Source organism: Mytilus californianus, unplaced genomic scaffold, assembly GCF_021869535.1.
Source record: "Mytilus californianus isolate M0D057914Y unplaced genomic scaffold, xbMytCali1.0.p SCAF_7, whole genome shotgun sequence".
NCBI classification, from domain to species: domain Eukaryota; kingdom Metazoa; phylum Mollusca; class Bivalvia; order Mytilida; family Mytilidae; genus Mytilus; species Mytilus californianus.
In genome coordinates, this window is record NW_026262723.1 from 58,161,162 (window position 1) to 58,186,956 (window position 25,795).

Consider the following 25,795-nt stretch of genomic DNA (forward strand, 5'->3'; position numbering starts at 1 on the left):
ACTATTTGTAGGTCTTCCCGGTTCCTTCCGGGATTTTTTCGTAAATAGGTTTAATATATATCTTACATACTGTTTCCAGACAAAATATACATTTCTGTATTATGTAATAGTAAAGCCATTTTAAAATAGAAAAATCTATGAAGTTTCAAAATTTTCAGATGTAAAATACATCAGAAACAATTATTGTTGTAAGGAAAAGGATTTAGAATTAAAATATTCTTTATTGATTAGATAGGCGGAGCCAATGACTCTATAATCTTGGGTTGCTTTTATACGGCATGGGTTGCTTTTGTACGAAATGAAAGCATATGATGAAATCAAAGTATTAGTACATCAGCTAATACAAGATCAGCATTTGTTTGATTGAACACCTACTGTAAATACATGTTTATGTATTAGTATATATAAATGTTATTCTATGTTTACAGAAAAACAGTGTTCAACAATTGTACAACGTGGCCAGCTAAGTTTTTCGTGCACAGCAGATTTTTACTTCAGATCTATATGTACATTTGGATGTGATGCAGGATTCGATATTCCTACAAATCAGAGGAGAACTAAAGTTTGTCTGGCATCAGGGACATGGAACGGATACGATCCAGATTGTGTTGGTAAATATTAATACTTTTATTACACTTTACTACGATTTGTGACATGATTCGATTGTATACCAGTTGCACGTCAATGATCATTCATTTTTAACTATTCTATAAAAAAGGACATGACAACATTAATTTGACTGATTAAAGAAAAAAGCCCTTACGAAGCATAGATTACATTCCCATTAATAACAACTAAATCACTTACAAGCTATTCCTTAATGCAGACCATGCATACGTATCATGCTGAGATTTTATATGTTTAGAGTTATACCATATTCATAAAACATACAGCAGGGTGTCCTCTCTTAGGTCCACATTTCACACAGCGGGTATGCAGATTTATTTGAAGAAAAAGAAAATTAAAAAGATTATAAACACCTAGCGAATCTTCGCTTATCTTCCTGCTTCTAAAGCTCGTACAAATTAATTCATATTCCCGAATAAAGTGTTAATTGTTTATGAATTAAAAAGCAATTAAAAAATACAAAAAAGCAATAAATATACTTCTAAGGTGTTTCAGTATACACTCGTCAAAAATTTGCGTTTAAGTATAAACGTGAAAGCTTCCTCATTAATTTTATTAAGATTCAATTTTTTTCTTTCATTTTGTAGACGTTGAACCACCTTCCTTTGAACAATGTCCAAATACCTTAATGTTTTATCCTGGAGATAATAAAGACACTGCCTTTATCTCCTGGGACAAACCAGTAGTAATAGACAACAAAGACAAGGGATTGGAACCTACACAAGTAACAGGTCCACCGCCAGCCTCCGAACAAGGAGTTAACACGTATAATGTCAAGTATGCAGTAACAGATTTAGCAGGCAATGAAGGAACGGAGTGTTCATTTGACATTGTGATTAAACGTAAGAAAAATTTTTACTATAACTTCTATCCCTTTTCTATATAACATGTGTGTTTCGGTAATTTTTTTTAGACTAGTTGATTCGTGATTCTGTCAAGGCTATCCATATCAAAGTTGAAAAAAGATGGTCTATCGATCAGCATTTTGTCAAAGCATAAATGAAACAATCTAGTAATAATATTACATTTACTGTAGGAAATGAATACAATTTTGTCAGTTTGATTACTGATTACTCTCCCAAGTATTTTTTTTATTAAGGCTCACCTTGAATTTTTCATCTTTATGTGTTTGTATCTTTGGATTTGAGCATAATCCCGAACGCAGAAAATTTGGTATATTTGAATTAGAGTTAACAAAGAAAAGTTGTTTTGTAGTGATGATGCGGACCCTGTTTGTCTCATGTGTAAACTATAGCGCTAAAGATTTACCACTTGAGAAACATTTATATTTAAAATATAAATGAAAGTCGATCACTGTAGATTTAAACTCCGACGCTAACGACGCCAAGTAGAGTGCTGTAGATGTTGATTAGAGCCTTTAGGTGTTTAATCCAGCGAAATAGATATAAACTCCGAAAAGCAAAACTCCTCCACTTACTTTGTAAAGCGGTTTGCAAGGACTGTCTCTACTAGAACATAGTAATGAGAAAACAATTTATGTCACTTAAAGTCCATACGAACCTTCCAATTCATACAAAAACAAATATTCCACAAAATTTTGTGATTTTTAAGGAGTTGCAGACTGCTGGGTGTGATCATACATTGTTAGTGAGAACCTTTTTATCTCTAACACTGACTCACCATTGAAACTCAATGCCAAACATGTATACATGTTGCATAAAGAAAACATGAAAGTAATATCAAATTTTAAAAGTTTTGTTTCAGATCATTGAGTGGTTTCGAGGGAAGGAGTTGGGATTGCAAAGAGTTACTTCCAAATTACTTTTAATAAAAGAAATTTCCCTTTTAAGTCCCCAACAACACAAACGACCCATTATACCCCAAAACAACCACAAATTGCACGTCCAATTTCAGGCCTAGACTGTACATTCCCAGCGCTCGACTTAACATCTTCAGAGCTTGAGATTAATTATTCAGAGCTTGAATTTATATCTCTAGCGCTTGACTTAACGTCTTCAGCGTTATACTGTCTACATCTCCAGCGCTAAACTACTTTAAAAACCAAAAGCCTTTATCTGTACGATACCAACAAGGATCCGTAGTATGGTACGTTTCAATCACTTATACAATTCATATTCCATCTAATCATAGTTTAACATTAGTTCATTAACTTTCACGCATGTTTGTTCTGCATATTCACACGATATATTTTTATTTAATATTTTTCTTTACAGAACTGAGATGTCCTAAGTTATATCCACTGCCTTATATGAAGCTAAACTGCACAGGAACAAGGCGTGGTTCTGAATGTACTTTTTCATGTCAAGATAACTCAGTTTTAGTTGGTAAAAGAAGTACCTACTGCAAAAGAAATGGAATTGATCCCTACGCAAAATGGGCTATAGATTTCCAGCCTTTCTGTGAATGTAAGGTTTCATCTTTTGTTTCTATCCTTTAATAAAAGGCCCAATATTTTGTTGGTTTCTAAAATACAACATGATTTTACAGGTTATCTAAGAATAAACCTCAATAATTATACACAAGACAGGAATGCATCTTTTTCATTTGATTTAAACATATTCAAACCTAATGAAAAGTATAAATTGATAAACAGGCGTTAATTATGTCTGCTTATTTATGTGTTTTCGACATAACATTAACTTGAAAAAAGTTCGGAAATGAATTTCAAATTTCAGTATCTAATGGTTGTCCAGATCTTACACCACCGGATAATGGAGCCATTGCATGTGATGTATGGGTTGGTGGACGCTATTGTCACCCCTTGTGTTCTCAAGGATATTCTGTACTTACTTCATTACCAAATTTCTTGATTTGCCAAGACAATGGAATTTGGACAAACCACGACAGACTGAAGGACTGTTTTGGTAAGTACGGCTTTCCAGAAGGTAAAATTCAATATTTTCAAACGGATTGAAATCATATAAGAACAGGTAAATTGTCAATCGGAAACGATGAAAAAAAGTATTACAAAAATACCGAACTTCAATTTTAATTAAAAAAAGAGGAAGTCTTTAAAACCTGACAAAATCAAACGTCAGACTTCATCATCAAACGGAACGAAAGGAAAATAACTGTCATATTCCTGACTTCGTATAGAGATTTTCCGAAGAAAATGGTTAATTAAACCAGGTTTTACAGCCACTTGTTTGACAATTGTTTAATGCTTCATTACAACCTTTATTTTTCACAATTACATAGTTGTACATGACCTTGTAACTGAATATAACGGACATATATGATACATGTATGTTAAAAAGTATTATTCGATAAACTATGCAAAGTATTGATCATTTTCGCAGATACATCAAACTCCAGACGTAGATATGTTACCATGGAAGCTGAGTTCTATTTCACGGGAAACTGCAACGATCCAGCAATTCAGGCTGAGATTAAGGAAAAATATATGACTGCAATAACAAATTCAAATTCCTTTCTAGTCAAGAAAATGTGCATGACTCCTGAATGCAACATCGGAAACGTGAAGGTATTTCATTTAAAAATAACACAAACACATTCACGTTTAATTAATACTGACCAAAGTTTACAGCAAGATATTCTTGTATTTTATTTTCCATTTGTATCTAAGCGAGTTGATGGAAACAGTTTGCCAAAATGGTATCATTTGCAACAAAATGTCTTTTGTAATATATGTAAAGAACAATCAGGGGCATGTAATTGCAATCTTTGTTTATGTATTTTGAATTGCAGACTAGGCTCCAGGTATTTGCAAAGAAAAACTAAACTTTAGATTTACTGGAGAAAATACCAGTATCATACACGTTTGTTCTATCGAATATATTTCCAGCTTCATATATTTGTTGTTATTGTATTGTTTTGCATACTGTTTCGGTTCTTATACATCCTTGCCTTTCAAATATTCGGCTTTGAGCGTTCCTGATGATGATAAATCCAGAAAAAGCGCATCGGACGCATGCAATTTATAACGTGTTGTTTTCATTTTTTGCATACTTGAGACAACTCTCTCTTCAGATATCATATTATTGATGAGATGTTTTGCATACAGGTTATTTGTCCAACAACATCAAAGAAAAGATCAACAGATAACATGATAATACATACAGATATATCTTTCGAGTCTGGAAATGGTACACTATCATCACAGCAATATGAAACGGAGGTGTATACTTATACTGAGTTTATGAATTCTATAAAATCAGAACTAAAATCAGACAACTTTACTCTCGTCATAAATGACCAGCATGCTCACCTCCTTGAAATGACATCAAACGACTTAGAACTAGATTGTCCTGATAATTCTGTTCCTGTATTCAGTTCTGTAGTTGCCTGTGGTAAGTGGACTTAAAAACTAGTGATGCTCAAAGTTAATAATTCGTCCGTAATGGTATGATAAGCCTAGTAGTAAGTGCTTCCCAACAGCCATAATTTATAACCTACATTCTTAATTTTTTTTTATTGAGATATTATCAAGAAACTAAGGTTCGAGTTTTATAGCGTATAGTCAGCTTAATAAAGTCTCGAATGTGAAACAAGTTAAACATTAAAACCAACGGCCTAATTTTTACCAAAAACAATAAACAAATATGATACAAAGCGACCAATGACAGCCCTTGAAATTCATGCTCATCATCAAGTATATACATGTACATATATATCCTCGACATTACAAATTCTGGTTTTGAGCATTTCTGGTAAAGGTGTATCCAAATCAAGCGTGTCGGACACACCAAATATATACAGTGTTTTTTATATACACGTGAAAGTAAATATTGAAAATTATGACGAATGCTGTCTTTTTCTATATGTAGTTTTATCAAATATACTCTATGTATTTGGACCTATTGTTTTATCTTCCAAATATAAATTCTATATAGATATCAGCTTAGATAACTATCGATATTTTGAAATAGTTGTTTCCCTTGCTTGATGATTTTTAAATATTTTATCGTTACCATTTTTAGTGCAATGTCCCCCTGGCACGTTTTATGAAAGCAGTTCAAAATCCTGTAGTACCTGTTCCAGAGGTTCATACCAACCATATTCTGCTCAGGATGACTGTACTCCTTGTCCCTATACTCAGACAACATCCAGAATTGGGGCTATTGATGTATCAGAATGTGAAGGTACTCTTATATGTAATAACAGAAGAATGATTAAGAATGCAATTGCAAACTGGGATACTTTTAATACACTAAATGATTAGCTGTAAAAAAAATCAAAAGTGTAGTATTTTAATGTTTTAAACGTAAAGAGAGTTCCACAAAATCGGAAATCAAGAAGAAAACTATCATCCTCTGACTTGAAATACTAAATGTGATTGGTGATTTTAACCACAAAAAAAAAAAAAAAAGAAATCCCTCAAATTTATTTGCATAGTGATAAAGCAATTAATAGTCATATGCGGCTGTAAAAAGGAAATGATGCTATAAGTATTGTATTGTAGACGCATGTAAACCTGGTACCTGGTCTTTGACTGGTATCCCACCATGTGTAGAATGTGATGTTGGTTATTATGAGAGTAACTATGGTTCTACAGTCTGTAAACAATGTCCAGGAAATCGTATTACATTGATGGAAAAAAGTGACAATGTGACATACTGTGTCGGTAAGATATAATAGTTTTTGGCATTATTTTTTTGTATTATCTATTAAAAAAACTTGAGGCAATTCGATACTCAGTCAATTGTTGATTACAAAAATCAACAAGAGAAGCCGCTATAAAGTCATGTGAAACGAGTTTCAAAAAATTTTAATGTTCAGGAAATTATTAAACAAATGCATAAAATTGAGAATGGAAATGGGGAATATGTCAAAGAGACAACAACCCGACCAAAGTGCACACAACAGCCGACGGCCACTAATGGGTCTTCAACGTAGCGAGAAAATCCCGCACCCGGAGGCATGCATATATACTAAAGTAAGTCCTATATGCACGTCTTTTACATCTATTACGAACCTATACGTATAATCGACACGTACTATTTCATTCGGTGATTGTTGATCGCAAGCTAATTAACTGTCGAGTTTGTTGCCGAAGTTTACCTAATCGTGACATTGATAAACAATCAACACAGAAGCACGTGGAGCATGTAAAAAATAAGTAAATTGAAAGAGCGATGTTATTTTTTTTTATATTTTCTATGCGTTCCCATGTGTTTAATAAACATTTCAATAACTGTTGTTAAATCATTTTGAGTTTTTGATTTGTTCTTTAAGAATCAATTTTAACTATTTACCTTCCAGTGCCCGTTTGTTTACATTCTGTCATCACGGTTTTCCCTCGCACTTGCGCTGTGCGGTGGCCGAAGTTCTAACAATAGGTCTCGTAGTTTAGGTCACTGCATACTAAAACATATCGACGAATTAGTATACGGAAAGACAATAATTCAATAGCAGTACATTTCTGAAGATTTTAATAAGATAACGGATTTCTTTCACAAGAAAGTCTATGAACACTTGTTTTATAATAAACTTAGCCATTCAAGTATATAAAACATATTCAACTTTTTTTTTAAATTTAAAGTTTCATATGACTTCAATTAAACACACTTCTCGTTATAAAATAATTATACAACTACTACGGATTGGGGTTGTTAAATATAAAATAAGAAGATGTGGTATGATTGTATGATTGTCAATGAACCACTTATTCAAAAGAGCCGATTTAACCATCTATAGGTAACCGTACGACTAACAACAATGTGCAAAACCCATACCATATGGTAAGCTATAACAGGCCACGACATGACTAAATGTGTAACAATTCAAACGAAAAACTTACGGCTAGCTTTTGACAAAACAACAAACGAGATTAATTTACCTTGTTAACAAGTTAAGTCGATACTTGTGTAATTTCAGATATACTTATTTAAACTCAAGTCGATGATACATGCAATTTCAGATTTACTATCTTAATTCTAGTCGAAGTTGGTGTAAGTGCAGAATTACATATTTAAACTCGATTTGGATAAGAGAAAACGAAACATTGTACATGAGTCATACCTTAAAAACAAAGGTCTACTAGAGCAATTGATTTGTTATATTCATGAGATCGATCCTGTTAAATAATTTGTTTTCAGATTATGATGTTGTTTTCCCGAACAGCACAGAACCTGCTTACACAGAGTTGCAAGTTACTGGTATTTCACTTCAAACACCATTTGTCGTGACTTTTCATATACATTGTCAAACTGCATGTCAGGGAACGTTTTTCAGTATGATTTCTTCTGCATCTGACCACATAGAAATGACGTCTAGTTTGGTTACTATCAACACGTAAGTCTGAATTTGTCATTCCGCTTTTTTACAAGTATGGCTCAATTTAGTATGTTTTGGTTAAAACAAATTGTCAAATGTATTGAGAGTTTTACGAATAAAAAAGAACTAAAACAAAAGCATAAAAAAAGAAAAATTACAGAAATTAAAAAAACGATAATCAGACAAAAACAATAAAAAAAAAACCAACGAAATAAAAATTATTGAGCACAAAACTAGGCTATCAGGTAGACCAATCCTTGTTAAAAACCGGGGTTATATGAGGGGCCACGAAGGGTTACCTTATTCTGTTTCGCATGCTACCCACCTAATATTAGTACTGCAAAGTAAACAAAAGCGGAAATGAGTGAAATTTGGTAAAAGTTAAAATTTGTAAAGAGCGTGAAGCCTGCGCATCGCAATTATATATGCTTATATCAAACGCAAACATTATTACATGTTTGTTTTTCTTTATTTTGACAGAAACACGTATGTTGCTTTTGACAGTCTCGACTTTTCAAAGAAATGGTTTCACATTGCATTACATATCGGAAGAAATGAGAGTTCCTCATTTGTGGATGGAGAAATGCATAAAGCATATGAAAACAACATAGATTTTTCTCAAAATGTTGACTTAAATATTACTTTAGGAGGTAGGTCTAATATTGTCCGTAAATGTCCATCTAACGTTTGTTTTAAATGTCGCTACTTGCGTTTCAAATAAATACACAGATCGTCAACTAGTATTGTATATGACGTAAGTTTTTGCGCCTGTTCCAAGTCAGGAACCTCTAGCCTTTGTTAGTCTTGTTTTTTTTTAAATTTTGGTTCATTTGTATGTTTCGGAGTTTACTGTGACGTCCATTTTCTCTGAACTAGTACACATTTTTGTTTAGGGGCCAGCTGAAGCCCGCCTCCGGGTGCGGGATTTCTCGCTGTGTTAAAGACCCATTGGTAGCCTTGAGCTGTTTTCTGCTCTCTGGTCGGGTTGTTGTCTGTTTGACACATTCCCCGTTTCCAGTCTCAAATTTATCAAATCCTTCTGAAATTATTTGTAGTCAAGAAACATTGAATCAGATATATTTATAAAGAATATTAAAAAAAGGACTGTTTTCATCTTTTCTGGTTTAAGTATAAAAAAAAAAGATATGAAATCAAGAAATGTTTTAAAAGCATTTGATGCATGTAAAACCCAAGTCATGGACAAATGTTTGTCAATGAGGTGAGTAAATACAATTAAAGAGAGGTAGATAAGAAGTTAGGACAAATAATGAACACTTAACATATATTAAATCTTAAAACGATAAAAGTCCTACGAAGGCTACAGAACAGTTTTATTTCTCTTTGCATCTCCAATAATCAACTGGATATTTAAATGCGTTGCGTAATTAGTTTTCTTTACATAATTGATATTTCTAAAAGACAAACTCAGTGTCAATTCTATTGCTCACTTTTTATTTTGCACTGTGAATTATTGTTCACATTAGGTAGACCTTCATTTTGAAATATATGAATCAAGAAAATAGCGTACACACATATATATGATATTTTTCTTCTCCAGGAGATGACTTTATAGGAGCCATTTCACAGTTAAACATTGTTTCCCAGCAAGGGTATACAAATAATGAACATTTGTATTCGAATTGTAAAAGTGAAGGTGTGCCTTCGGGATTCATCAACTGGAATGAGTTTGCTTATAGTAACTTAATAAATGGTTATATTAACATCCCCTCCAAATGTGTTGGCAAGTATCGATTAATTTGGTATTGGTTATTGTATTGATTATTGTATCGGTTATTGATACGATATTGCAAAAAAGTTACATTGTAAGAATCACATATAATTTGAGCACTTTCATATTTAAAGCATGAACTTTTAAGGCGGAACCACTTCAAAGTTAACAAGGCACAAGGAATCTATAACAACAATTCAGACAAAGTTAAGCATAGAGGTTAATTGTTTTTTTCCTTTTTGACCTTTAAAATTTCTATGTACTCAAATATATGTACATATAATAAATGATAGTTATCCAGAATCCAGGATTGTCCGTTTTATCTGATGAAGATCGGTGATTCTCTCTGGGAACTCCGACATTTCCCACCAACAAAAATTAAACAAAAACGGGCCGCAAGATATAACCAAGTGTAGTGAAAATTGCGTTTAACACAATCAATCAATCAATCAATCGATCATGCTAAAACTTTAATTACGTCAAGGTCGAATTGTGTGATTAAACTACAGCTAATAGTGACATTATCTGAAAGGTGTTATTCTGATGTATCCAACAAAGTAATGGAAATAGTATTATGAATTCTGTTTCTAATATAGGAGGAATCTTTTCCATTTTCCTTTTTGTACCTGTTATCGGATTTAGATCAATCAGTCATTTAGTCATTGTTTTACAGACTATGATGAGTGTCAACTGAATCCCTGTGTGAATGGAAGCTGTACTGACAAACTTGGGGGATACACTTGCGCTTGTACTATTGGTTTTACGGGCAGTAACTGTGATATAAATATTGATGATTGCGTTGCACATGCCTGCCAAAATAATGCAACATGTATAGATGAAGTAAATGATTATTCGTGTTCATGTGACTATGAGTATACAGGAGAGTTATGCGAAATTGCTATGGGTAAGTACTGTTCGAAACCATCATTGTCAATTTATCTTATCCTTAAAAATTTAGAGCGGGATAATGACATACTAGCAAATTTTATATTAAAAATGCTAAACTTAATTCATTTAGTAGAACTCTAGTCTTTTTTATTCAACATATACTTTCTTTATATCTTGGACTTTAAGCAAACAACACTCACTTAACCTTTATATCTATGCTTAATGCATTATCGCCAGTGTATTTATTGACTGTATAGTTTAATAAATGTAAACTTTTATGCTTAAGTTGACGGCAGTTGGTCTGACTGGGATAACTGGACAGAATGTTCCGTAAGTTGTGGTAACGGAACAATCAAACGTAGCCGGGCATGCGCAGATCCACTTCCAGATAATGGAGGAAAACTATGTGAAGGACCAGATACAGAAATTGAAATCTGCAGCTTAGAACCTTGTCGAGGTACTGTCTGATCTTTTTGACAATGCAATACTGAGCATAACATGTTAATACATGCATATTTATTTTCCGTAATGTCAGTAAATCTTTTAATTGGATAATATACTTAGTATGCATATTTTAAAAAGAAGTTTTGAAATAGAATATGCAGAAAAAGAAGCACAATATTATGAAGTTAAGCATTACTACCAGAAAGGAAAAGAGAGAGAGAGGGTGTTGGAATTATCTATTAAGCTGTATATAAATTATAAAAAAATATAATCCAATATTTAAACTAATTTTAATTGAAATGCAATATTTAATTGTTTGTTCAGTGGTACAACACTCAATGAACAAAGACAAACATACATAAACGGCGTCCCTATATTTTTTGTAAACAAAAACGTCATTAAAATTGTCCGAAGTGGTACCTGAAGTGTAATGTCCTAATCTGTGTTTCTGCTTATTATGTTATCAAAATCAGAGTACTTGCAGTTCATAGTTATTTTCGATTTTACCATGGTTATGGCCTATTTGTTATCTTACATTTCAAATGACTAATCAAAGGCAAAGCTTCTTAATTTTTCTTAATCTTTTATAGAATGTACAGAGCTGATTGAGCCGAGTAACTCCACCTTGTCATGTGTTAACAACAGCAACACAATAACATGTGTGCTAAATTGCGACGAAGGATTTGACTATGATCATGATGTGAAGGATAAATATGTTTGCGGAAACGAAACATATTACTACTGGGACTTTCAGACGAATAATAATCCGTATGGTCGACTACCATATTGTACAGGTAACCATTAAAGGAAATGTATATATCATATATGTCAAGACATAATAGAATTGCATGTATATTTTGAGTTGAACATACAAATATGTAAAAAGATACTTTGACCTACAATTTGATAAACATGGTGCTTACATACAGATCTTCGTTAGTATCCATCATCTGCTAGAGTATCCGTAATAATTAAATTTGAGTGATATTCTCGAAAATATTTATAGTAGGATGCCTTATGTCTTCTGGTCTGCTCGTCTATTCGTTATTCAGTTCAGTATCAGGTTAAAGTTTTTTTAATTTATATATTTTATAACAAAGTTGTGGACATATCAACTTGAAACTTTGTACACATGGTTATTATTGTGGGAACTTAGAAAAACAAATGCAAAATTATGAGTTTGACTCCGATTTTCCGGTTCATGGAATATTAAACATATTTGTTAATTTGAATAACGCATTTTAATTTCAGAGGTTGTCCAATCACTCAAAATGCACGTTGATCATTCAGCGTATTACGACTTGGAAGGATGTGATACGCTATCCACTGCTGATATCGAAAACAAAATAACGGCAAGAATTGAGTCAGCTACACATCAACTTACATGTGTGACGTCAAACATCTGCACGACGTCAAGCAATGAGGTTAACAATTGCGGTATTTCACGGAAGAAACGAGACACTAACACTTTTGTTGGTTTTACAGTGAAATTAACATGTGATACTACTACACGTAAGTCAGTTATTATAAGTAACCAAATGAACAGAACAAAAAATCTAAACAAAACTCTTTATCTATGTCACAACAGAAATAGTTTTAAAAAGGATATGAACATGATTCTTTATATTATATTATAATAAAATCTTTACAAATGCCAAGAAAAAGGTCACTGATGCGATATCACTCTTCAAGACATGAGCATATTTTCATTGATTATACAAATATAATTAAGTACGTTTGACTGTCCCTGATAGAAACAATTTAAATTTCAGATGGAACAGAGACTTGTTTTTACGCACTAGAAGACGCTGTCACAGAATTAGAAGAATTGGAGAACGGAAATGAGTTAGATCTTCCACACAATAGTATCATATACAAAATTGTACAGAATAGTTCTTCATCAGACAGCACTTTAAATTGTCCATCCGGAACAATTCCTTTTATTGCATATTGCGGTAATTATGTTTCATAGCTATTTTCATAATGAAAGATAAAAAGGTATTTTTAATAAATTCTTAATGCATTATTTTTATGCATACTATTTAGAAATATACATACATAAAAAGAAACATGTATTGTCCTTTAGTCTTTCGTTGATTATAGTCTCATAGGTATATGATTTCAAGTACCAAATATCTATATCATTTGCCGACAATAATAATGAAACCAATGTCTGAAAATTATTTACTGTTTTAAAGACTTGTTATTCTGTCTTCTGCGCATTTATATAAGAAACCATCCATAGAAAACTGATATACATATATATTTTTTCTAATTTGCAATCCTTTACTTTTCATTTTAGTGCCTTGTAGCATTGGTCATTACTATTCCAATGACGAATGTCTGTCATGTGCTATAGGAACATATCAAGATCAATCCGGTCAAACGTTCTGTTTTTCATGTCCTCAGGGAATGACCACAGAAGGAACGGATTCTATATCTATTGATGACTGTAATGGTATGTATGATAAACAAAAATATGAATGAATAAAACTTTAGTATTTATTCTCCTCTTTTTACAAAAAGACCTTCATTTCTCTTCATATGTGTATTTCCGCGACAATATTTTTAATTTCGCTAATTACACTTAAACAGGATTGATATTGTTAGATAAAGGGCTCGTAAAATATTTTAGACTTTCAAATAAAAGGAAAATTTAGTATGATTATAATTTTTCTTGCAAATTTCCATACCAAACATGCTATAAGTGTTCTCTTCATTTTCTTTGGAAGTAATTTGTGTTGCCTAGCAACTAATTAAGTTCAACACAGTTAATCTGTTTGCAGTTAAAATGATCTTATTCTTTCATAAATTATGTGATTATAAACTGATAAAAAGAACATGGACTTTGGAAATATAATAAGTATAAATGTGTTTATGTTGTGGAATTGGAGTCATTCATAGCATAGGATGCTTACTGTTGTCTAAGATATGCCAATATTTGACATAGGTATATTCGTATTTCAATTTATCAACTTTATTTTTATATTTTAGTACCTACACCAATTTCTAGTGAGGATAATAAGTGTGAGTATTTTTAATGACATCTTTATTTTGAGTATAATATAAAAACAATCCAGACAAACAAGAGTTCTTAGGGGATTTTTTATGAGAGGCTGTATGTTGAAATCAACGTGTGTATCTATTTACGTATTCGAATATGTTCAGTGAGTGGATTTCATACAAGTGTGCGTTTTGGCACGACGCAAAGAGATCAACAGCAGTTATGAGAATTAATTCAAACCAGTTAGTTCGGCCAATTGAACTCAAAGTGTCATATAATATAAACATGATAAAGATAACTCAAATTTGGGAACAAATATTAAATCGATTCTTATGATATACATGATATAGTAATGTGTAAAATCACAAATAAACAAATTAAAGATATTTTACCCTTTTATTTCAGTAAGCATTATTTTGGCAGTGTGTATCAGTATCCCAATCCTAGTCATCATAGTGGTTGTCATTGTGATTATTTGTAGACAAAATGGGTATGTTGTATATCGTAGTATTTATTAAGATTTCTGTTCTGAGCAAAAGATAACAATAAACCAGCAACATTCACTCTTGTTAATTTACAAACAATTCAATCAAATTGCACACCAGGTTGTATTGAATAATGAACAAAATTGGTCGTACTTAGCCAATCTGAATTGCCTTTGAAACTGACGCTCTAGCTTACAGACATATTGTGTTTGTTGAGAAACAACATTTATAGGTTGCAACATTTTCAAGAGTTTAGATTATTCAATGATTCCATCTATCTATTCATATTAAAGATAAATATCACTCGTCCTGTATTTAAATTATCAGCACTAACCATTTTTTCTATCATATTTTGATATATTTTACAATGTTGTAGTTTTGTCAGATTTCAGATTCAAAATTTTGCAAGTTCAATGGTTGCTATCACCGATTGCTTTATGGTTGCAATGTCTACGTTTTTAAACATACTTTCAAATGTATTTCAAACCATTGGTTTCAATGAAGGTTATTCCAAAACATGTGGCGTAAGGACGGACATCGGGTTAATACATGTTTTAACAGTTACAAGAGACATTATAACTCTATCATAGATCCATATGTGCCGCTCCTCTGATAATTGAGTTTTTATTAGTTGGAAATTTTAGACAAAAAGATGGTCGTTTTCATGTTCCATGCATCTATAATAATGTATTTTGTTGATAAAAGAGATGAAGTTCATTTTATATTTTTTCACATCTGTTTTACTAATTTGATTACCCAACATCAGGTAAAAGTAGGAAATCAAACAAACAACAGTTCATGTTATTCATTGTTTTGGCAATTAAGTTCGTTGCATTTGACACAGAACAGTTTGTCTACACTAGTTTCAAATATTCAAGGATGTTACATTTTCTATTTCTAGAATGTTCAAATCCTACAAAAAGGGATTTGAACAGAATGAAAGCAATAAACTAAAAGATAACTGTGATAAAGTTGGAAAACCTCAATTGAACCCTAAAACAATGTAAGTATTCAATCGATTATGAAAATACATTCATCATTTATACCTCGCTTAAAACAGTGTACATCAGACTCGTATTTTGTCTAAAGACTCACACTGACGGTCGAATAAAAAAAGTTAAAAAAGCAAAATGAAATACGAAGTTGAAGAGCATTAAGTAAACCAAAAGGTTTTGTCAAATACAGTTAATATAATTTATTCCTGAGATAGAACGTCCTTAGTATTGCGAAAAAAGTTTGGTAAACAGTTAATTTATAATTATAACCATATCAATGATATTCCAAGTCAGTACACCTTATCGCTATTCCCGCTTGACCCGAGAATCTGTCCCGCTTGAACTTTTGACGTCATTAAACAATCACTTTTCCATTGTGGCGTCAATTATTTTCTATTATGACGTCAAAATTTTACGGGAACTTTTGATGTCCAGTAATGGCGGACAAATAGTGATAAGGTGTATATAGAAGCAGCATAGCAGTAGCATCGAACCAGTGGTTGGAAATAAAATCATCATGATTATTTCTTGTTCAGTTGAACACATGAAAAGATGTAACAAGGCAAATTCAAAAAGGGGGAGTCCATAAAAACGGACAAAACCAAACGTTATCAATCAACGGAACAATTGAAAAGCAACTGCCATAATCTTAACTTGGTACAGACATTTTCCGAATAAAATATGAACCTAGTTTTATAGCTAGCTAAACCTCACACTTGTATGACAGTTGTTTATTGTTCCGATTTATTGACAAAATTGGAAGAGCAACCCGAACCGACATTATAGGTTAATATGACAATAATTGGAATCAAGCTGCAACAAATCACAGACGAACATCACAATTGATTAACAAATTCGAACAAACATTCAAATTAATCTAACATAGACTTAAAATTATTTTAATTCCACAGTGACTTTGTTTATTTGTTGACGACTTTTTAGATAAGCGCAGCCATGGATGGTTCAATAAGTATTGATGTCAAAATTTAGAAATAAATCGATTAAGACTCACCCGGTCTAGCTCCTTTTGTAGTTCATGCGTTGTCGGTTTAAAAGACATACTAGTTTATCTGAAGATAATTAATGTTATGATATATCTAAAAAAAATTGCCGTAAATAGAATCATTAGATTAAAGAAATGAGACTGTCTTACACTTTTCAATCTTAATAAATTTCTGATATGTAGAATAACATTAACGGAACAACATATTCTGCACCTGATGTGCTTTTTGACAATTCATGCAGTGATGATCGAACCACAATTATTCTAGAACCCAAAATGTAATATCAACATTAAAGACCTGACGAAAGAACAAGCATTCTAAGCATATTGCATGGTAATACATAGTCCCCTGCCGATTAAAAATTCATTGTACAAAATGACAAAAAAAGTGCAGAAAACTTATTAGTAGAAGAAAAGATAAAACCAAAGTTCTGCTGTACGAAAAAGAGTCCAAAAATTAAATTGGATGAAAAATAAATTGAAATGATGTTATGTTTTTCATTATTTCAGTTGTTTTTAATCATAAGAGTAATATACAACTTATAGCTCCCACATATCTTATATGTTATCCTCCAAACATTTGATCTCGTTTGTACCCAATGAAGATAAATAAAAACACAAGTTGGGGATACCTCAGTCAATATCATACTTTTCATTTACTGAATTATTAATATGCATCATTAACTGTTGTATTAAAATTGAGAATATTAACTTTTTTTAATTTTAGAACAACTATTCAAAGTAGCGTCTTCAGTAATGATGGATTTGAATTTGACACAATCACATTAGGAATAAGCTCTCCGCCGCCCGTTAGCTTTTCTTTCTCTCCAACAAAACCGAAGCACGGCGAAGCAAAAAATATTATGAACCTATCAGAGGATGAAAATGGGCGGCCAATTCCACCGAGAGAATGTTGGACACCAGAATCTGTGAATGGCATTGAAGTTGATTGTTGATAATAAAAAGATATAATACCATTATAGTATTCGATAAGATTGAGGGAATTCAATGTTTGCTTTACTATGGTTCACTTAAACGCACTCAATGACAATACCGCTGAATAAATCCGAAAAAAAGTTTTGCAGTATTTTTAAAAATGATTTTGCTATGTATCCGTGTATCAAATGCTAATAAATTAACTCCTTGAGAAGGTTAATTTTCTGCATAAAGTCAAAACTTTTGTTGACTTTTGAAGCCCAAACTTTCTATTGCTTTAAATACACTAATGAGAGATCGACAACGATATAAAAATAAGGTGATGAGGTATGATTCCCAATGAGACAACTATCCATCAAAATTCAAATGAAGTGGAGGTAAGCAATGATAGGCAACCGTACGGCCTTCAACAATGAGAAAAACCCATACCGCATAGTCGGCTATAAAAAGCCCCGACATAAAAAAACTATGAAAAAATTGAAATGAGAATCAAACGGCCAAATTCATAACAAAACAATTTATGAAAAGCAAATAAGACCGACATGAACCAACAACAACCACGGAACTACAGGCTCCTGACTTGGGAAGGCATATAAAGAATGTGAGCGCTAAACCCTCCCCTAACCTGGGATAGTGGTGAAACAGCACAACATAAGAACAAACTATTAAAATCAGTTGAAAACTTTAAGGCTTAACTCATCAGATCGATACAAAGCAGAACATTAAAACGAAAAGTCAGACCGGACATGGCAGGGTATTTATCCATCTCTCATCCTTAACAACATAAAGAACACTAGTACTAAGTACAGATCTGAGAGTACTCGAAGTTACTGACATGCCAATTACAATTATAGGTGTTTGAACTTCTAACAAAAAGTTAGGGTGATGAGTGTTTTGTAGTATTAACAAGAAATTGTATTAAAAAAATCTCTCATTTTTTCTCCCAACCCAAACTACCCCTAACACTCAATTTGATATGGACTGGTCATTGTTATTAAGTCTTACGCAATTCGATTGGAGGAACTTATTATTGCTTCACCTTTAAGGTGGCACGGTAGTATTTCCTGGCCCATAAGGGATAATGATAGCCTTTTTAGAATTTTCACCACTTTCTAACACTGCTAAAAATTCTACATTCACAGTTTACTGAAGTACTTTCATTTTACTATTCAGAAATGAATTTGAATATGTATCATGACCGTTTACTTTTTTTGCTATCTTTAAGAACCTAAGGCCACTAGTGCTTTTAGGTCTTTTATCGTGCAGTGAATACACAATTTAAAAAAATTCTCAAAAAATTCATTTTCATCTGTATGTAAAATTATTTCATATTTTTCTACACCTGATTAATCCTTCAGTTTGGGAAAGTATGTTCAGTTGATACTGTATTTGTTGTCCAATCATAATGTTCAGATACATTGACTTAAGTAGGGTACACAAAAGAGCAACCTAAATTCTGGAATGCAAATACTACCGTGCTACCTTAATTGTTTACCTGTTCAAATTTGTTCTGTATGTATTCTGTAAGCATTAGAAATTTTATTACGTGACAATAATCATTTTTTATGAAGACAATGATGGCAGCTCTAGCCCTGAAGTTAAATAATCTTTAAGAAATTATAAAATCACTCTTGTTTGTGGATTAGCAATAATTATAGTTGTGGTTTGTCTTTAGTTTCTGTCCTAATATTGTACGAAAAGGTCAAGTCGAATTTGAAAAAAAAGCGAAAAATTACTAAAACAAAAATCGTCCACATAACACAACATAGAAAATATTAAAGATTGTCCAACACGAGCCCCACTAAAAACCGGGGTTGATCCCCGGGGCTTTAGAAGGGTAAGCAAACCCTGCTCCACATGTGGCATTCGTCGTCTGCTAGCATTAGTGCACATTTTGTAGTAAATATTATTCGGTGATATCGTATGAGTATGTTTAAGTGTTGTCGCTTCACCGATAGTATCTATCAAGTTCACACGTCTAAAACACTTATTTAAGTTATTTTTAAAAAGTCTTGAAGTGTTGAAGTAAGTATGATATCTTGTCATTCTTAAAAGCTTCACTGATCAATGGTACGCACCCACTTTTGTATCGGACTTCAGTCCTACCGTAACCTGACTCCTCGATAATTACTTTTATAATCTACTCTCATCATAGACATTTGTATTTTATAAAGTAAATATGTCTGCAGTTTTGAGAACCAGTTTTTTTATTTTTTAAGTCTGGAAAATATATAAGTAAATAGTCAGTTTTAATGTAATATGTATTGATCTTTTCATTGATTCACTTTAACTGGAATAGAAATATAACTGACAACATCTGAAATAATGTCTCCAATGTATGCGATTCCCGACAATAAATGTGAGATAGGAATAATTAGCTCATATTAATTTCAGAGATATTGGTGATAAGGGTACCGTAAATTGGGTTATTTTGGTTGTAGTTTTATTTTGGTTTATTTTGTGCCTCCAATGAAAGTGCCAAAATTAAGCACACGAAAATAAAGTAAACACTAAAAATTGAAACGTCAAAATCGCGTACCGGTACGACAATGTGTAATGCTATTTGTTGGGGAAAATATTTTATGTTATTATATCTTCCGTATCTTTCCTACAATTATATACATAGCCAAATCTGGAAATAAATACCTGGTATACTTTGACAACAACACTATATAATTTTTACTTTATTGTTTATTTTCTGAAATTGTTAAGAAAACACAATATGAATTTGTATTCATACATGTCATAAATATGCCAGGCTATTGTTGATTAGACGCCGTTATTGGTAATTAGAATATCAAAACTCCTTGTAATCCTTTATCTTCAATTAATTAACATGTACTGCCAGAGGCATAAGGATTAAAATTTAAATCTTTTCGTCAATAGATTAGCATGTACTGCAATAGGGATGATTAGAGTTTATGTAATAGTTATACACCGAGGGAAAGGTGTGTCTGGATAAGAAACCCCGACGGCCGGAGGCCGGAGGGGTTTCTTATCCAGACACGCCGTATCCCGAGGTGTATAACTAACTTACACCCCATTCTAAACCCTATATTTGTTAACATTGATTATTAAATAAAAAAAAAACAAACAAAAAATACATCATGCTCCTGGTATACAGTTGTCAATATGGACGGGTATAAGACGGACGACATTTTGTGGCAAGCGTTGGATTTGGTAGAAGAGACTAAAGATAAAGGCAATATTATAACCTAAAGTACTTACCTGTATCAGTTTAATAAAGGTAATCATAACTGTATTTTATATCTTACGATTTTATCAAAAACAAAAGCCCCCCCCCCCCCCCCCCCTCTTCTCGAGAATAAACAAAAATTCATATTCGAACATACTAAGGAATAGGTGTGTCTGCATTAGAAACACGACTACCAGACAAGCTAAACATACAATATTTAATGTAGAGGAACTCCCTTTTTGAGGCAATCAGGGGTTGATCCAGCCGGGGGTTCCCAACTCAAGAGAAAAAGGGGGGGTTCCAACCATTCAAATGCATTAATCTTTTAAATAAAAGTCGGGTCCAATCCGCGGAACCCCCAACCCCAGATCGGTCACTGGGTAACCTTGGGTGGGGTGGGGAGGGGGTTGGGGGGGGGGGGGGTCGGGAAATAAGAGACATATGGCTTGGATAAAAAAAAATACCTTCAAGCAAAGGAGTATTTAAAGGATTATTTCTGTATTTCATATATATGCTTATTGGAATTTCCTAAAATGTGTTTTTTTAATATCATGAAACAATTTTTAGTGAACACTATAAGGTAATTTCTTATGTTCATGCTATTTAAAAAATAATCAATTTCTATTGTTACGAATAACAATGGCCTTTGTTTGCGGGATGTAGAAGCAGGAGTTTCCAGAAACCCCGCTCGTCACACCATGTGGTCAAAATCCATTGTTATTCGTAACAATAGATCTATTCAATTTACACTTGTTTCAGAAATAGAAACTATGAAGTATAACAATAGAACTGGGGTGTAATTCATATGATATTTTTTAAAAATAAATAATCTATTTAAAAAGTGATTTTAATGTTTAAGATTTTATTTCATATTTTCTTTCAGCTTTGAACCACGATATACGGAATTATTTGCAATTGCATCCATATCCGATTCCTTCCTTAGATAAACTTTGTCGTGTTTCTAGTTTGAGAAATTCAATGATATCTTGTCAATAAACGGGTCAATAAAGGCAAATATGAATGAGCTTACTCACTACTGTTGTTCTGGAATTAAACATATCAATTGGACGAACCACCAAAATTACACACACCAAAATAAAACACATGCCTTTCGAGAGAAAACCGCCAAAATATCCTGACGCCAAAATTTCCCAATTTACGGTATAAATAACCTACCTTTATCCTAGAATTGCCATTTGCCAGAAAATTAATTCTGAAATTACATTTCCAATATTTTGATTTAACAGTCAATACCGCAGCTGGTAGACTATCGGACTCGGACTTCTCTTATACTGAAATTTACTGTGCGTACTGTTGTGCGTTTGTTTTTTCTAAATTGGCTAGAGGTATAGAGGGAGGGTTGAGATCTCAAAAAACATGCCTAACCCCGCCGCATTTTTGCGCCTGTCCCAAGTCAGGAGCTTCTGGCCTTTGTTAGTCTTGTATCATTTTTAATTTTAGTTTCCTGTGTATAATTTGGAGTTTAGTATGACGTCCATTATCACTGAACTAGTATACATATTTGTTTAGAGGCCAGCTGAAGGACGCCTCCGGGTGTGGGAGATTCTCGCTGCATTGAAGACCCATTGGTGGTTTCGGCTGTTGTCTGCTCTATGGTCGGGTTGTTGTCTCTTTCACACATTCCCCATTTCCATTCTCAATTTTATCAGTCACCGAGGGTATCATCAGCTCAGTAGTCAATACTTTGGTACTGGCACGATTTATAACAAACATTTCTTAGAATTATCCCTTTAGAAATTTAGAAATATTAGAGAAACTAATCTTGAAGCTCCCTCAGGCTAAGTTGACCTTATATTGATTTAACTATTTTGTTTAGGTCCTTTTTGGTCATATAGCTCTTCAACTGTTTCGTTTCTTATACATCATTGGCTTTCAAATATTCGACTTTGAGCGTTCTCGATGAAGATGAATACAGAAAAGCTCTTCGGATGCATGTAATTTATTGTGTTGTTATTATTTTCTAATAACGCTTAATTATGAATCAATATTTGATAGGCAACCTTTCTATATTAATATATAAATTTGTGCTAAACTATGCACAATAATGTATTTATTTATTGATTTATTGTTACATTGTACACGCTGACTATTTCTGACCTCTGTCGTTCATTTCTTTTAAGGTTAAAGTAATTTACGCATGCTTTTGTTTTATCTTCTTATATATTCGATCTCCAATTGCGCCTTTTTGACTGCATGAAAACGATCAATTAGCAAACCTGTAAAAAATCAGCTACTCATTGCATAGTTGCAAAGTCCGAAAAGTTCCGACTAAAGAGAAAGTATAATAAGACAACGATTTTGACCCGTAAAATATGAATATAACGATGTATTCTAAATCCCTCAAATAATATCCACAAAATATGTATTCGACAAAAGTCTGCCAACAATCAGTAAAAATTCAAGATTTCTATAAAACTTCAAAGTAATTGTATTTAAAAGAAAACTAATTCCGAACTATCAAAATAGCTTCATTTTCAATTCTCCTAATCAATAAGCAACTATACTATAAATACTAACAAACAAAAAAAACTAAAGAAAGTCGTTCAAGAGTCACTCAACAAATAAATCAAGGACGTCAGACAATTTTTATTAGGATACTTAATTATTGAACGTAGTAAGCGAATATTACTTAAATTAAGCCCTAATGTGAATATACGAAAGTGATATGTGAATAGTCTAAGTATTCTGATAACCAATGTGTAAAAATGGTAGGAAGTCCACGGCTACGATTGTGTATTGTGTTATTAAAAGTTAATATTTGCGTGTATATTCATTGAATTTATTGATGTATCACAGTTTGTTTTCTCGTCGGCAATTCAAGTCTGTTGAATAGAAAGTCACATAGAGAAAGATCTCAATAGTTTGTTTGGTGTAACAATTTTGTTGATTACATGCACTTTTGACATGCGACTGTTGCTCACATTCAACTTAACCAAAAGCTATGTGGCAAAATCGTCATTATTAGTCAAATATTTCGCCACAGTGACATCACAAATGTCATTTATGCACTTAAATGACCAGACTATAGTATTTATATATCCATCATCTCTCAAAGCAACACGTTTCACTGAACAACTTTACTATTTTATCCAATTTCATGAGCCAAATGACGGCTCATGTCGTCCTCTTACCTTCGGAAGTCAGTATTTTGTATAACTGTCAAAAAAAACAGAGGTAAATTAGATGATAGAACAAATTAATACGTATGTTATATTCCGGATCTTTTAAACACATATTAAGCAACATATGATAATTCTTAAAGTCTTGGATGCTGATTACATGTATTAAGGGACTTCAAGTCATTAACCGAGCCATGTTGAAATTACATTGAAATGCATTCTACATGCACACAAAGAACGGCAAAGGGATGTTTAGAGAAAGAGTTCCAGTATAACTATCCATTCATACTTATATCAAATGGAGGGTCGATGCCACTGCTGGTGGATATTCCTCTACCCCCTAGGGTTCCAATAGCATAGTAGTTAGAGCTTGTGTGTTGACATATATTATCATTGATATGGTCATATGTATAAATTAACTATTTATGAATTGTTAAAAAAACAAGTTATTTTTTAGATTAGCAATGTATTAGCTTAGCTGTATTTGGCAAAACTCAGAATTTATGGTCCTCAGTCATGTCAATGCTCTATAACATCGTACTTTAATTGACCTTTCAACTTTTTATATGAGCGTCAATGTTGAGTCTTTTGAAGACAAAACGCTCGTCTAAACTGGAAAACATTTCAAACGAAAAAACTAACGGCCTAACTTATAACACCACAATTTACGATAAGCAAATACAACAGACATAAACCAACGACAACCATTAAACTAAAGGTTCCTGGCTTGGGACAGGCACCTGCCGGAGCCTATTATAGCTGTATATACGGAATGGGTTGTTCTCATTGTTGAAGGCCATACGGTTGCCTATAACTGCTTACATCCACTTTATCTCAACTCTGGTGGATAGTTGTCTCAGTGGAAATCATGCCACATCTTCTTATTTTCATATGATATAAAAAAATAAATTAAAAAAAACTTCGACAGAGCCATACACAACTAATCTATGAGATTTTACATATTTTACATACCAGTAAACGATTATGCACAAACATTGTAAAATAACTTGGGATTTTGTTGTTGTGTTAGTTCAGTAGTATGCGTTTTGGGGGCAAATATATTTCCTTAACTTGTTTGGCTTTGTTTTTTCTTTAAATTACTGTTGGTGTTTTTTTTCTCAGATAAAAGAAATATGTAAAAGTTAAGTATGATTTACTGTAATATATAGTTTCCAGGGTTCATATATCAAGTTTACTATTTCCAGTATTTTGAATGTAACTTTATATTGCCTGTAAATTTATCCGCAATGAAAATGGTGTTGATATTTTGTAAATAACTGGCAAATATAGAATTAATACGTTTATTTTATAAGACATGAAATTTTGTTTAATATAAACCATGAGAGGATGTACATTCCACACCGTCGTTTAGCACTGCACTGACACATTTTCTGGGATACATTCTTGTTGAAACTTTTTACAAAAGTGTCTGAAATGTGATTTGCTGAGTTTTTCTATGTAAAACTCCTGCATTTCTCTACGATCATCAGAACAATTTGAATATGTTGGACCAATATTATATCCTCCAATTGCATGTAAATTTGTAGCCGTTACTGAAATAAAACATTTAAAAGATATTACATGTTTATATCCTCTTGAAACATGTGAAATAAGTAGAGTTATCTTTAATACGATCTATTGAAAAGCATTAGTTTAGAACAGTTCAGAATATGTTTTATTATTAAAAAAATATTTCTCAACCTTACATTTTATCAATGCAATTAACATGTACTTCAATATATGATTGTGAAAAAAAGCACACCCATTCTTATTTTCTATAGAATTCAGCATGAACATATATGAAATATTTGCAGCTGACCGCCACCAACTAATTAAGCAATGTTTTAACAAACATAGATTTTGATGATCTCAAGATTGTCAATAAATTGTCTCATTCTAATATTTTCACCTGAACAATTGGGAATTGTATTTGAAGGCATCCACGTTCCAGAAGCTCCACAAACATAAAAGTCATCCATCATAACACCACGTGGAACTGTGTAAGACTCTTTACAGAAAAATCTGCAAAACTGACCATAATCAGTTCTCCAGTCATTGCAAATTAAAGCCCCGTTCACCGGAACATTAATTGTAGGACATGGCTTCGCTTAAATATATAAATGAATATAA

The 25,795-nt window shown here is 32.5% G+C and overlaps 3 protein-coding genes across 15 annotated transcripts in view; 2 read left to right on the forward strand and 1 right to left on the reverse strand.

The window, feature by feature from the left end:
* LOC127708917 (sushi, von Willebrand factor type A, EGF and pentraxin domain-containing protein 1-like) overlaps window positions 1-25,795 on the forward strand; it is a 271,696-nt gene that overhangs the window by 160,190 nt on the left and 85,711 nt on the right. Inside the window, exons 19-28 of one of the 8 annotated variants that reach the window (XM_052214087.1) lie at window positions 10,248-10,478; window positions 10,749-10,919; window positions 11,497-11,700; window positions 12,158-12,418; window positions 12,679-12,861; window positions 13,209-13,364; window positions 13,901-13,933; window positions 14,316-14,400; window positions 15,297-15,398; window positions 17,121-17,490. In XM_052214087.1, coding sequence (XP_052070047.1) covers window positions 10,248-10,478; window positions 10,749-10,919; window positions 11,497-11,700; window positions 12,158-12,418; window positions 12,679-12,861; window positions 13,209-13,364; window positions 13,901-13,933; window positions 14,316-14,400; window positions 15,297-15,398; window positions 17,121-17,349 — 1,655 coding nt within the window. In that variant the 3' untranslated portion in view covers window positions 17,350-17,490. Of the gene's footprint in view, window positions 1-10,247; window positions 10,479-10,748; window positions 10,920-11,496; window positions 11,701-12,157; window positions 12,419-12,678; window positions 12,862-13,208; window positions 13,365-13,900; window positions 13,934-14,315; window positions 14,401-15,296; window positions 15,399-17,120; window positions 17,491-25,795 lie in introns of those variants that run through there. The other 7 variants (XM_052214090.1, XM_052214091.1, XM_052214089.1 and 4 more) reach the window with 7 other exon arrangements.
* The window catches only part of LOC127708921 (protein jagged-1-like), a 151,264-nt gene that overhangs the window by 11,567 nt on the left and 113,902 nt on the right, over window positions 1-25,795 (reverse strand). For 2 of the 5 annotated variants that reach the window (XM_052214099.1, XM_052214104.1), the window contains 2 exons: window positions 25,575-25,772; window positions 24,953-25,218 (listed from right to left, as the gene is read on the reverse strand). The exons of the other annotated variants lie outside the window; for them this stretch is intronic. In XM_052214099.1, coding sequence (XP_052070059.1) covers window positions 25,034-25,218; window positions 25,575-25,772 — 383 coding nt within the window. In that variant the 3' untranslated portion in view covers window positions 24,953-25,033. Of the gene's footprint in view, window positions 1-24,952; window positions 25,219-25,574; window positions 25,773-25,795 lie in introns of those variants that run through there. 5 annotated transcript variants of the gene reach the window in all.
* LOC127708919 (uncharacterized) overlaps window positions 1-25,795 on the forward strand; it is a 203,217-nt gene that overhangs the window by 5,945 nt on the left and 171,477 nt on the right. The window contains exon 8 of one of the 2 annotated variants that reach the window (XM_052214093.1): window positions 429-611. The exons of the other annotated variant lie outside the window; for it this stretch is intronic. Coding sequence (XP_052070053.1) covers window positions 429-611 — 183 coding nt within the window. The remainder of the gene's footprint in view (window positions 1-428; window positions 612-25,795) is intronic. 2 annotated transcript variants of the gene reach the window in all.